Source organism: Micromesistius poutassou (genome assembly GCF_964030765.1).
Source record: "Micromesistius poutassou genome assembly, chromosome: 18".
Classification (NCBI taxonomy): Eukaryota; Metazoa; Chordata; class Actinopteri; order Gadiformes; family Gadidae; genus Micromesistius; species Micromesistius poutassou.
The window spans coordinates 4,137,207-4,151,748 of NC_140288.1; the positions used below are offsets into that span (position 1 = coordinate 4,137,207).

The 14,542-nt window shown below is 46.2% G+C and overlaps 1 protein-coding gene across 1 annotated transcript in view; it reads left to right on the forward strand.

Annotated features, from left to right (window-relative positions):
- Positions 1-14,542, forward strand: part of cacna1bb (calcium channel, voltage-dependent, N type, alpha 1B subunit, b) — a gene marked incomplete at its 3' end in the record, with an annotated part of 103,149 nt that overhangs the window by 60,578 nt on the left and 28,029 nt on the right. The window contains exons 23-29 of the mRNA XM_084483260.1: positions 4,136-4,232; positions 7,734-7,894; positions 9,253-9,390; positions 10,983-11,184; positions 11,926-12,090; positions 12,538-12,648; positions 14,192-14,275. Coding sequence (XP_084339386.1) covers positions 4,136-4,232; positions 7,734-7,894; positions 9,253-9,390; positions 10,983-11,184; positions 11,926-12,090; positions 12,538-12,648; positions 14,192-14,275 — 958 coding nt within the window. The remainder of the gene's footprint in view (positions 1-4,135; positions 4,233-7,733; positions 7,895-9,252; positions 9,391-10,982; positions 11,185-11,925; positions 12,091-12,537; positions 12,649-14,191; positions 14,276-14,542) is intronic.

Genomic DNA, 14,542 nt, shown 5'->3' on the forward strand with positions numbered 1-14,542 from the left:
TACTCCGACTGTAATGATAGTTCAGCGTAAACAATACTTAACCTTTAACAACAATCCTGTACGTCTTGCACAACAACAGCAATACCTCTATCATGTCTCAAGATTGGTAACGTATTCTAGCTAGATATGCAAAAGAAAAGGAGTAAGTGAGTGAGAGAGTCTTTGCGTTTCCGTGAGCAATCTTGACAAGCTAATATCGTCTGACAATTTCCTTCACTGTGCGGCTGAATGAAAACTCAGTTCAGATGCCGTTTCTCACCTCTGTTTTATTGCTTCTTAACACTGCCATCTTCTCTTACTCTCCTTATATCCTGGTGATATAGATGCAATGAAGGATTCATATTGTTGGTGTTCTTTGCCCTGATTCTCTCTCTCTCTGTCTCTCTCTCTCTCTTTCACTCTTTCTTTCTCTCTCTCTCTCTCTCGCTCTCTCTCTCTCTCTCTGTGTTGCCCTTGTGCTGTCACCGTTCAACTGTTTGAAAGTGCAGCACAGCCTTGAATGTGCTACTGCTCCGTGGCTCGAACTGTTGCTGAATCTCTCTTATCTCTCCTCCTCTGTCTCTGTCTGTGTCTCTCTCCCTCTCTCTCTCTATTTATCTATGTGTGTGTGTGTGTGTGTTTATGTCGCTCTCTCTCTCTCTGTCTCTCCGTGTCTCTGTCGTTCTCTCGGACCTGCTGTCAGGAGCCTTATGGGGTAATTCCTTCTGTCGTTGGCTGTCTCTCTCTCTTTCTCCTCCTCTCTCTCTTTCTCTGTCAGCTTGCGGTTTGTTCATCCATCATATCCCTCAAAGGGAGGGGTTGTATCTGCAGTCACTCTCCATCACATTCATTCATTCATTACAATTTGAAGTATATTTGATGTCTGCATTTGTTATGGTCATAAAAAACAGACGCCTGTTTGATATTTCATCTGTTTGGTTGACTCCACCATTGCATGTGTGACATTGTTCGTGTCAAACATAACCACCGTATTTTGAGGGCACACCAAGAAGAGATTGAATTGAATTTGTGAGATGAATCAAAAAATCAATGAAAATGAAAACATGAACTTCATCCCCGTCACGAGGAGAATGTGCGTCTATCCATTTGTCTGTCTATCTAGCCACGTTTGAAATTCATACTAGACAAGCATGTTCCAATTATGATGGCATGATGTTGATAATAACGTTGTGATGAGGATAACATCATCATGAGGATGATAATGATGTCATGACCTCAAGATGTCATGATGTTGATATTGATGGCATGATGCTGATAATGATGTCACCATGTTAATCACAGTTATGAAAATAATGTCATGATGATGACACTGAGTTCACGACATGCATAATGATGTCACCATGTAGAAAATGATGGCATGTTGATAATGACATGGTGACGATATTGATGTCATTATGTCCATAATAAGGTCATCCATATTGATTTAATAATGATGTTGATAATGGTGCAATTAAGAACTGATACTCACGTTATGCTGGAATAGACTTCAGATATTTCAGTAATTTGTTAAATTATTATATTGTACTTTCACCAGTGATATTTTTTGTTACAATGTTACTTTTTCAATGTTACGTTGTTTGATATGCTTATATAATTTACATAATATCTTTGATCAAACATTAATTCTAAGTTGCTTTTCTTTCACTTTTTGTGCTGCATTTCTACGTGTATATATATATGTTTTTATGTTTGTTTGTTTCTGTGTGAATGTGCGTGTCTGGATGGTGTGTGTGTGTGTGTGTGTGTCTGTGTGTGTGTGTGTGTGTTCATCATTGTTTTCCTTCAGATCGCAACAGAGTATGTCCAGGTGGGAACTGTCCCTCTCTACCTCTTCCCCCCCCAGAGTACAGAAGTGACCGGTGTTTCTCCTTTAAATGACCCTTGACCCTGTGACCTTTGACCACATCCTTAAGGATATGGTTTGCCCACCCCTCTCTTCCCATGCTACCCTCTTACTAACTGAACCCTAGTGGCCCAGGAGAGAATGTATTAATGCCCTAACCCATAGCTTTCAGAACACAGTCCAGTTCAGGCCCATAGCTTTCAGAACACAGTCCAGTCTAGTCGAGTCTCAAACATGACATACACTTACATTTGTGTTTTTTTATAACAAGCCAATTAAAACAAGCAAACAATTTTATTTTCATTACAATCCAAACCTCATTCTGACCTGATTGGTATTCAGTTATTTTCTATTAAATTGATTCAAATCAAATGCGATTCTACAGAATCCAGACTGGATTCACAGACATGTCTTTGAGGACAAGGAGAGAGCATCCTGCCCAAGGATGCTTGCATGTAGAGTGATTGAGAGTGATATTGGAGATCGAACTCAGGACCTTCAGACTGGGAACATCCTACAGCTTGTGCACTAGGCTTCCTCCCACTCAGAACTGGGTTTCGAATGGTATAAAACAAAATATTTTGTACCAATGCAGTGTTTATTATTTATCTCGACCAGGGAAAGTACATCCTGTAATCTCGACGTCTTTCCTGGTTAAAATAGCGCTGATATTCCCAGTGAGAGGGTATACAGAGGAGGCTCGCCAGAAGCAGATCTCTGATGTACCACAGAGCCCCATGTGTTCTGCGTAGCCTTGGGATCAACCATCAGGCTGTCTCCTCTGTCAACCTCACGTCTGATTGGCTGTCACCGCGGCCCCCCCCATCAGCAACATAGCCGCGCTATTGGCTGTAGAAAGGGGTCGCTGCGGTAGTCGTCTCCGGTCACGGCGACCGGGGAGAGTGACCCCGACTGCATCTGCCCCGCGTATCAGTTTGGACACGTGTTGGCTTAATGCGAATGCACAGATACACACCCGTGTGTACACACTCAAATTCTCACACATATACATATATAAATACGTCTTGGCCCAGGGCTCTTCTGAAAGCTATTAGGGGCCCATTAGGGGCCCTCGTATTTCTGGGGGCCGAGAGAGTCAACTGCATGTTAAAGGGCACTCAGGTCATCAGAGCATGCAGGGCTGCATGCTGTTTATGAAAAGGAAGCTCAGGCTTTTCCTATAGATCGGGAGAAGACTGCCTTGGCCCGTACAGAACCATGCTTCAACTTTTTACACGCGACCAGAAGACATTGCATAGTTGACTTTCATAATCCGTTGACAGTGAATGTTGTTTGACGCAAATCCTCGATCAAATCACATCTCGTGAACGTTTGCAGTGAATGTATGCTCCCGTTAAACACAATCAATGATTTCTTTCATCAGCGGGATTAAATATCCCTTCCCCTCAAGAGTCCATATCTGCAGTGTTTTTGGCCGTTTGATTTAGAGGTTGTTGGTTGGAATCTGAATGGATGCACATAGTGGACTACTTTACATTCACTGGGTCTAGAGGATCCAGCCCATTACATGCGCTCCTATATATCTCCATTTCCAGGCTTCTTAATGGGAGCCAACTCGCTGTACAATTTGCTACCCCGGGTCCACTCTACTAAATGAACTCCCCTGAATGCAAATACAAACACAACAATGCATATACACATAATGAGACGGCTGAAAACAATACCTCCATATACTGTATTTTTCACAGGCGACTAAAGCGAGATACAGAGATTTGCAAGCGTAAATGTAGCATTTCATGATTTTTGTCTTGACAGCTGTATGGCAAAGTCACCTGCATCCAAAGATGTCACACCATCCCCTGGTGAATAAATAGCCGCGATGTGATTGGTCCGATAATGAAGCTTCTGGGAGTCAGAACGCCCTTGGGCAATGTCACTCCTCACTGTGGTGATGGAACCGACATATACTCACACACTTATATATTCACACTTACTATATTATATATTATACCCCACCCCCCTTCACACTCACACACATAGGCAATCACAAATGCATGCAACAGACACACACACACACACACACACGTGACCACAGACACACACGTGTTACCACCGACACACACACACACACACACATGCATGAACACACACACACACACACACTCGCCGCACTCCTGCGCTATTACAACACTTACTTTAGTGACTAGAGTGATTGACAGCAGTGGTTCCTACGAAGCACCTGCTTCCTGCTTCCTGTTTCATGTCCCTTCAGTCCCTGTATAATGTATCAGGCCACCGTTTCCCAGCCTGACCCTCGCTGTCCTCCCACAGGGGGACCAAGGGGAAGGACATCAACACCATCAAGTCCCTGAGGGTCCTCAGGGTCCTGCGTCCGCTCAAGACCATCAAGAGGCTGCCTAAGCTCAAGGTAGGGGCAGCCGAACACACTGTCTCTCTGTCTCTCTCTCTCTCTGTCTCTCTGTGTCTCTCTCTCTCTCTGTCTCTATGTGTCTGTCTCTCTGTCTCTCTCTGTATCTCTCTCTCTCTCTCTCTCTGTCTCTCTCTGTCTCTCTGTCTCTCTCTGTCTCTCTCTCTCTCTCTCTGTCTCTCTCTCTATCTCTCTCTGTCTCTCTGGGGCTCTGTCTCTCTCTCTCTCTCTCTCTCTGTCTCTCTGGGGCTCTGTCTCTCTGTCTCTCTGTCTCTCTGTCTCTCTCTCTCTCTCTCTCTCTCTCTCTGTCTCTCTGTCTCTCTCTCTGTCTCTCTCTGTCTCTCTGGGGCTCTGTCTCTCTCTGTCTCTCTCTGTCTCTCTCTCTCTCTCTCTCTCTGTCTCTCTCTCTCTCTCTCTCTCTCTCTCTCTCTCTCTCTCTCTCTCTGTCTCTCTCTGTCTCTCTGGGGCTCTGTCTCTCAGTCTATCTCTCTGTCTCGCTCTGTCTCTCTGCGTCTCTCCTTTCTTTCTCTCTCTGTATCTGACTTTATATATTTTCGTTTCCCATAAAATATGATTATAGGTGTATGTGGCCCCCGGTGCTGAACATTACCTTACAGGCAGCTTGACTTTTATGTGTTCAACATAAAAACTATGTTTTATGCCAAAAGCATTTGATAACTTAGACCGAGCTGGTCCATATTTTATGACATACTGTATGTCAATTAAATTGTCAACCAGTGCCATCAGTGCCAACACCGCTGTGAGTGTGATGTGAACATTTTTTTATTAAAGCCCATATGATAGATTCAGTCACAATATTACATCAAACCTATAAGCAGGGCTGCACTTCAATTTTTAGTGAGTCACTCAGGTGAGGAGAACCAGGAGACGGCGTTTGATAACAATACACTTCTTAAGCACAGCAGTATTTTTTTGCTCCACCTTTTTGTAAATAAAACTGCAGCAGCTTGACCACGGAGCGATTGAACGTCTCACAGTAAGGAACGTCGCGATCAGCCGGTTTTAAGCAGTTCTCCAGTGTGTGCACGGTGCACAGCGCACATGAGCGCACATTTCAGTGCGCTTATCATTCGTTTGGAGCCACGCCACCTCTTGGAGCCCTTTTTCGGATAAAACAATTTTCTTCTGCTCCGGCTCCGTTTGCCTTTTCTTTGCAGGTGGCGCAACACCAAAGTAGACAAGATACACGTGTAGTTTTATTTTGATGACCTGACTGTTAGTTATGCAAAAGCGTGATAGTGACACAAGTGACGTTACCTTTCCCTGATTATAGGCGCATGTGTACTTGCGTACCAGTTATGCGCACCCCTGCCTATAAGGTTGATTCCTAGTATAGTGCATAAGGAACAATGTGACTACAATACAACAGCTCTGCAATCCAAACGTGTCTTTCGTCCATCCAACTGTTTTGAATCCTGCTTAATGTTGAAGATCCACTCACCCAACAAAGCATAAATCTCGATTAAGTAGATGTGGCGTTTGATCCACTAATCTCATATCATGACATCAAACAGCATCTATCCATCATAATCAAAAGCCCTCACAGACCCTGCTGCCTCTCTCCTGATAAATAATCAATATAAATGCAAATGGCCCCTCCATCACCAAGCCCTGAGCACACCTGCATGGCGGTCCACGCTGACAAGCCCTTCAAACAGACCCCTCCACTCAACCAGCTGATGGATGAGAAGAGGTGGATCAGACCAAAGTAATGGATCTGACAGAACAGGGTCATTGAGACGGACCAAGGATGGCAGTTGGAAGTCACACACTCTCAGATCCTTGATTAGACCCAGGCAATTGATGTATTATACGTTGGTTAATCAGACCAAAGTAATGCATCGGACAGAACCTATGGAACGACTTGAGGGTTATGCCGAATGAGATCAACCTAGGATGACGGTTGGAACTCAAAGTCTCTCAGATGCTTGACTAAACCAAGGCAATTGACGTTTGACAATCAGGATGATGAGACGAGCGTAATGCATGTGGCACAATAGACAGAATAACTTGGGGTTATGGTGATGGAGATAGACCAGGCATGGACCAAGCACTCAACTATCAAGCTCATCCCAGATGGTAAAACCCTGGATGCCTACGAGTAGTGAGACCGTGGGCCTGTGGGCAAGAAGTAGACCAAGAAGAGCCTAAACCTATACTCTGTCCTTAATGACCTGCATCTGAATTCAATCTGAGTTGCTTTGTACAAACTGAAATGCACCTGTTCAAATAGTGTAGATAGAGCCTGAGACATGGCAGTCTGGCCTGTGGAGGAAGTGATGGAGGTCTGCTCTACATGAGGACAGAGAGTCTCCTCTACATGAGGACAGAGTGTCTCCTCTACATGAGGACAGAGTGTCTCCTCTACATGAGGACAGAGTGTCTCCTCTACATGAGGACAGAGAGTCTCCTCTACATGAGGACAGAGAGTCTCCTCTACATGAGGACAGTCTCCTCTACATGAGGACAGAGTGTCTCCTCTACATGAGGACAGAGTGTCTCCTCTACATGAGGACAGAGTGTCTCCTCTACATGAGGACAGAGAGTCTCCTCTACATGAGGACAGTCTCCTCTACATGAGGACAGAGAGTCTCCTCTACATGAGGACAGTCTCCTCTACATGAGGACAGAGTGTCTCCTCTACATGAGGACAGTCTCCTCTACATGAGGACAGAGAGTCTCCTCTACATGAGGACAGTCTCCTCTACATGAGGACAGTCTCCTCTACATGAGGACAGAGAGTCTCCTCTACATGAGGACAGAGAGTCTCCTCTACATGAGGACAGAGTGTCTCCTCTACATGAGGACAGAGAGTCTCCTCTACATGAGGACAGAGAGTCCTCTACATGAGGACAGAGTCTCCTCTACATGAGGACAGTCTCCTCTACATGAGGACAGTCTCCTCTACATGAGGACAGTCTCCTCTACATGAGGACAGAGTGTCGGTCTGCTCTACATGAAGGCCAGAGGAGCGTTTTCCCCCCTGTAGTGTAACCACCGGCTACTAGCATACGTGTCACAGTTGATCGACAATGCACTTCATCTAGGGGCGATCACAGCACAGGCTGCCCGGCAGAACGCCGTTCAATCACAATGAGGCAATCACCAGAGAGGGAGAAAGAGAGAGAGAGAGAGAGAGAGAGGGAGAGGGAGGGGGTGAGAGGGAGGGAGAGAGAGAGAGAGGGAGGGAGGGAGGGAGGGGGAGAGAGAGATGAGGACTTGATCCAAGTTTATTAAAGGGTCTAGGCAGTGATAGTAGTATATATCTGTAACTTTCTTTGAAGTGCATTTCTCGTATAACTTGTGTGTGTGTCGTTATATTATCACGTGTTATGTATTTGTGTGGATATGTATGTTTGTGTGTCCAAATATTTTCCTGTATGTTACTTACATGTGTCTGCATGTCAACGTCTGTCAATGTATGTCACATAACGTGTGTGTGTGTGCATGTGTGTGTGTGTGTGTGTGTGTGTTCTCCAGGCGGTGTTTGACTGCGTGGTGAACTCTCTGAAGAACGTGCTGAACATCCTCATCGTCTACATGCTCTTCATGTTCATCTTCGCCGTCATCGCCGTGCAGCTGTTCAAGGGAAAGTTCTTCTACTGCACCGACGAGTCCAAGGGCCTGGAGAAGGACTGCAGGTACCCAGCGCCACGCACCCCCCCCCAAACCCTCTAAACCTCGTTACTGGGGGGGTCGTCACCTAGAGGACTCTCTCAGTGCGGACGCGGGAGCACACACTCAGAAAACACTGAACTCTGAACAAGCGCAGGAGAATATGGGTCATACTTGAAGGATCAACCGTTTTGGCGGTGTTCTGTGTAGTGTGTCAGGTCGCGACCCACCCTCCACCCGGAGCCAGACCCCATGTGGGTCCCGACCCACACTTTAAGTAATGCCGGTGTAGAGAAATGAGGCTTACAGTGTATTCAACTGAACTGAACTGTATTCAACTGAACTGTTTGTCCAAGGTTGCCAACATGTATTTTTGGGTCTCTCTTGGACTCCGGACAATGATGGTTTGATCATGTACTGTGAACTGTGATTGACGCGTAAAGGTTGGATAAGGAGCCATGTTTCATTAGAGGCCTGGTTTTCCATATTTCCGCTGATTGCCTATCAGACCCTGTGTGAAGCACACCAACTGGAAGTTCTTGAATTCCAAGTCCACTTCTCTCTTGAATAGCTACAATCTGCATCAACTACTCACTCACTCACGTTATATACTGGAAAAGGCTTAGCACTGGAAAACACAATATATATTTTCATATACATTTATTACTTGTCCTTTCTACTGGTTGATGGAGCTTTTTACAGTTTCATGTTCAAAGAATTTTCTTCTCTTATTATTATCTTATTATTATACTCCCCACTTATTGAAGTACTCTCCCCCGAGACTGCATGAAGCTCAATTTTGATATAATTCTAGTATAATTACAAAATCAAAGCTTGCTCTTGTGCTAATGTTTAATTTTGAAAGCTATTTTTGGTGATTTTTTTGTTGGTTTCAACAATGTGTCAATTATCTCCCTCAAAGCTAATCACTCTCATTTTTTGGTTATTTGAATAATATATATTACTTCCTCCTTTGCTACCACCCCTTCAACCCCACCCACCTCCTCCTCTACCACCACCCACATCTCATTCTCCACCACCAATTACAACCCTTCCTACACCACCACCATCCCTGTTCCTTCCTCCACCACCCTCAACTCCACCCATATCACTCCACTACCACCACCTCCACATCCTCACCCTCCATTCTTCACCACCACCCTCATCCACACCCACCCACCCTCCTCCAACACCCACCTCTACCACCACCACCTCTCCTCATCTCATCCTTTCCTCAATCACCACCACACCACCATCACCTCATTGTTTTGCGTCCACCACCATGACGTCATCCCCACCCTCCACCCCATCCACCGCCCTCACCACTACCACCACCGTCCACCTCCCTCCCTCCCTCCCTCCCTCCCTCCTCCCCCACTACCAGGGGTCAGTTCCTGGACTACGACCGGGATGAGGTGACGGCCAAGCCCCGGGAGTGGAGGAAGTATGAGTTCCACTACGACAACGTGCTGTGGGCCTTCCTCACGCTCTTCACCGTGTCCACTGGCGAGGGCTGGCCCATGTAAGCCTCCGCCCTGCACCCACACAGCGGCTGACCAACACACACACACACACACACACACCATGCCAGAGGGAGATTTGCCTACGGTGATACACAGATCTGTTACCTGACATCGCTGTGATTCCAAACCAAACCATTCCGATGGTTGTGAGGGTGCTTTAGTGGAGAGATGGTTTGTGGTCCAGTTAGGAGTAATCACAGCGCTGTCATTCTGAATCAACTCATCAAACTTGAAGTAGGAGTGGGATAATGGAGATGGTTTGAGCCATAGCAGCGCTCTGATTGGCTTAGTCCCCGAAGGTTTACCAATCGTGGTAGATATCAATTTAGTTTTCCCCCCCGGTTCTAATGGTTTTAAATACAGTTTCCTCTCAGCTACTCGCGTGAATGACTCTGGGTCCACAGAGTGTCCTGGAGCTATGACATATGTGTAGCCTCAGCGTATACACTATGTTATGTTACACAACATGATAGAGCTACATTAGCCATAGTTAATGATTAGCAGCGCCAGCAGCTTATCCGTTTATGACCCCTTCTAGGAAATAATCATGTTCCTTGAAGAGTAGCTATAAATATATCAAAAAATTGTTTTTGGGGCTTTTTAAAAAAATATGATGATTACTTCTCAAAGCAAAAGTAAGCATATTCAGAGGACACCAGAGAGTTATAATGTGCATGAGGCAGATGTTGGCCTGATAAATTAACATATGTAAATGTTATGTAAATAAACATAATCAAAATTAAGTTAATTATCCGCTTAATTAGTCACTGAACATCCGATGTGTCACGTGGATGTTTGGGAGCGCTCTGCTGGGCAGGGCTCTCCGGGAGCAGCAGGTGTGTCGCGTCTCACCTGATTTCACACTGAAGATAAGAAGCGTGCCGGCGATAAGAAAAGCGCATCAGAATCAAGTGCTTTTTCATTAAGTAACCGTGGAAACGGCCTGTTTGAAGGCTCCCTCTCTTGGCTGCCGTGGACAGCGGCCCTGAGTGATTTTGAATCCTCACATCTTAGTCACACCAGTCTTTGTATTAAGTCGGTGTATTAAGTACTTTTCCGCAGATGTTTTTTACCGGAGTGACTTACAGTGAATACGGATGTACCGAGTGGATTGTACACAATGATTTCTTTCAAAAGAAATGCATGAAGCTGTGCTTTCTGTACATCAGAGAATAGCAGAGTGTAACGGTTCTCTTTGTATGTCCGTATATATTAAATATTGAGTTGTATAAATTGCCTTAGCCTGGTCTGACAACCATGTTTAAATAAGCGATATGTCCTGTGTAGGGATTTCCTTTTTTTATCTGCTTTATCTGTTGTACCAAGTGGGATCCCTGGCAGGACACTGCATGGATGAACCAGAATCATAATTATCTTCTGTGTTCTATGTCCCGTTTTGTGGGTCTTGTTATGTACGGTCATGAGCACACTGAAACAAATCCCTAGCAGCTTGTACAGAGTTGTATGGCAATAAAGTATTGAATCTTGAATCTTGAATCTTGAATCTTGTCCGGTAAAAAGGTCTAAAGTACGCGTCAGATGACCGTGGAGTTGGGCCGTCTCCACCCCTGTCCTGTGCTCTCCTCCCCAGGGTCCTAAAGCACTCGGTGGACGCCACCTACGAGGACCAGGGGCCCAGTCCGGGCTTCCGCATGGAGACCTCCATCTTCTACGTGGTCTACTTTGTGGTGTTCCCCTTCTTCTTCGTCAACATCTTCGTGGCCCTCATCATCATCACCTTCCAGGAGCAGGGGGACAAGGCCATGGCGGAGTGCAGCCTGGAGAAGAATGAGGTGGGTGGAGGTTGTGGTGGTGGAGGTGAGGCTGGAGGTGGAGGTCGTGGTGGTGGAGGTGAGGCTGGAGGTGGTGGTGGTGGTGGTGGTGGTGAAAATGGGTGGGGTTGGTGTGTGGTCAGGGTGCTGGTGGAAACGTGCGGGGTTGGTGGGGGATAGTCGTGGGGGTGGATGTAGATGGAGGGGAGCTGAAGGTTCTTCTATTTTTATTTGGTATTTCTCTTTTCAATTGTCTTTTATTGTCTTTCAATGATTGTCCTCTGAATGTCATTACGATGTTATTCCTGCCTACGTGAAGCACCCTGAATGGCCTTTGCTTTTGAAGGGTGCTATATAAATAAATGGCCTTGCCTTATTTCTGGCCGGCAATCAACGTTTGCTTGCAATTTGCTCTTTTGGATGCAGAGCGCTCTGAAAACAGGCTCCCTGGGGCTGTACGTGTTGCCGTTACCGATTTGGACTTGATTCAGATGTGTTGTTCTCGAGGCTGGAAATAAACATGGTAGCAGTGATCACTTGATTACTGCAGTACTTTAAAAGCTGGTGATGTTCAGGGTAAGTTTTATCATGTGTTCCTTCTTGATTCTTTTTTTCTTTCCTTCCATCGTTTCATCCATCCTCCCTCCCTCCCTCCCTCCCTCCCTCCCTCCCTCCCCTTCTCCCCCCCTCCCTCCCTCCCCCCTCTCCTCCCTTCTCCCTCCCTCCCCTCCCCCCTCCTATCTCCTGTGTCTATACTACCAGAGGGCATGTATAGACTTTGCCATCAACGCCAGGCCCCTGACCCGGTACATGCCAGAGAACAAGGAGTCCTTCCAGTACAGGATGTGGAAGTTCGTGGTGTCCCCTCCGTTTGAGTACGCCATCATGACCATGATTGCCCTCAACACCATCGTCCTCATGATGAAGGTCTCTACCTCCGTTTTTTACCTTCCACTTACCTTGAATGAGACCTTCTTATATCACGACCGGGTACGGTGATACATTGATCTAATTTTTTCTTTTTTGGTAGACGGAATGGAAATAGAAGATTTTAAAAGGCGGATTAACGTCATTAATGTGTGCTTTATGAAGAAGGAAACATGTAATAATTCCGACCTATGCGGCAGTTTGTATGAAAAAAAAAGATCATCGCTTTATTCCTCAATGCTGTATCAATATCTGTATCACCCCAAAAATGGGGATAATGGGTCTATCCATGATTACTCTTGTGTACTACTGCTTCAATTCAGAACTAGAGAAACAATAGGTATCCACAGAAACTCTGTGAATCCCTGACGAAACAAACAAACTACGTCTAATGCTGTAATGTGCGCGTGGCTGATGAGTGACCGAGGTTCCCTTCCCTTCTGCCAGTTCTACGGGGCCCCAGTCCTCTACGAGGCCATGCTGAAGTACCTCAACATCATCTTCACCGCCCTCTTCACCCTGGAGTGTATCCTGAAGATCATCGCCTTCGGACCCCTGGTGAGCCACGCCTTAAGGCCAAAGTATACTGCTCCGTAATCCGTGACCCCCCCGAGCATTCGCAGTTCTCCGTCGGGAGGTCGGATACGCGATGCAATTCGCCGCCCGATCGATCTTATATGCTGACTACTAATTATGTACATAGTGTTAGTGATAAACTTCCAAAGCTTTTCAAATCTTATTTGGTGTTTTATTGGTCCTTAATGTGCAAAGTAAACAATGTACAAAGTAAATAAGGTGCAAAGTCAAACCGGGAAAAGTGATTCGGGAAATGATTTTGTTAGAGGACCAATCACAGCCCTTGCTTCTCCGTTGCCTCGACGGATAGTTAAAAAGTATTGGATGCGAATGTAGAGCTACGGAGAGGGTCTCCGACAGGCTCTCCGCCGACAGAGAGGGCTCTCCATATCTACGTACAGCACTTTACGGAGGACTATAACTCCACCTTTACCCAGAGTGTCTGCTAGGGTCCGGGTAGGAGCAGGGAGGTGGAGCGCTTAAGAGCAAGGATCCTTGTGGTTCAACCCCCTCAATGTCCACAGTCTAAACTGTCTAAAAGAAGACACCGTATGTCTCTTTGGATGAAAGCGCCTTCTAAATGACTAACTAGTCAATTGTATGTGGATCACAGAACTCCTATTACATAGTTTTCATAGTTTTTTAATTCAGGAAGGTGCTCTCCCAAATCTGTGTTTTAGTTTTTTCTTCCTAAAACTCTGGAGGTCTGATCTCTGTCTGGAGAGGTCCCTCAGTGGCCTGTTTCCCAGGGTTACAGTTGTCACGGTGAGGAGACGGGCGGGGGGGTTGGGGAGGGGGGGATTAAGATACAGACCAGAGAACCAACGGATGGTGTGAGGAGCAGATGGAGGGATAAGGGAGAGAAAAGGGGAGAGAAAAGGGGGGGGGGGGGGCTGAGCAGGGAGAGGAGGCCTGAAGGAACACAGAGCCACCGTCTCCGGTGCTCTGTCACTCTGCCGGCGGGCAGGTTACAAGGACCATTTATTTAATGAGCTGCTCTTACAAAACGCTTACCTCCACCTGCAGGAGCCCACAGATTGGGCTCAGAGCTGCCCTTAAGCAGACACTCTCACCCACACACGCACATGCACGCACGCGCACACACTCACACACACTACCGTACACACCCGCTCACGCACAGACACACACACACACATTGCTTTGACAGAGAAAAACTAAATATACAGAAACACCTTAAGCCTGAATCTAACCAAAGCAAATTACTGTATAACAAATCTGTTTCTCCATCTGTGTGTCTCTCTCCCTATCGGTTTCTTTATGTCTGTCTGTCTCTATCTTATCTCATTATCTGTCCATCTGTCTGTCTGTCTCTCTGTCTGTACATCCATTTGTTTGTCTGTCTGTCTCTCTGCCTGTCTGTCTTCTTCATCTCTTTGTGTGTCCGTCCATCTGTCTGGGTACGTGTGTGTGTGTGTTTGTTTGTCCGTCTATCTTTCTGCACGTCTGTCCGTCTCCCTGACTGTCTTTCTGTCTGTCTCTCTCTTCCGTGTGTCCGTGGTAACAGAACTACCTGAAGGCGGCGTGGAACGTGTTTGACTTTGTGACGGTGCTGGGCAGCATCACGGACATCTTGGTGACGGAGATCAAGGTCAGAGAGCTGACTCCGCCCCCCTGCCATGCCCCGAAGCTTGGGCTCATCTTCCTATTGGCTGAGCTCAGACCGAGATAGGGTCCAGCGATAGGGTTCATACTCACGACAGCTAAAAAGCTGGAAAAAAAAAGCTCCATACAAAATGTCCTTTCTAGAGTTAAATCACCGTGTGGCAGTATTGTGTTTGTTTTAGGTGTGTTATTGTGGAAAAACCTTTGGGGGGAGACCATGAAAACGCAACGGAAATGCTTTTCTAAATGCTAC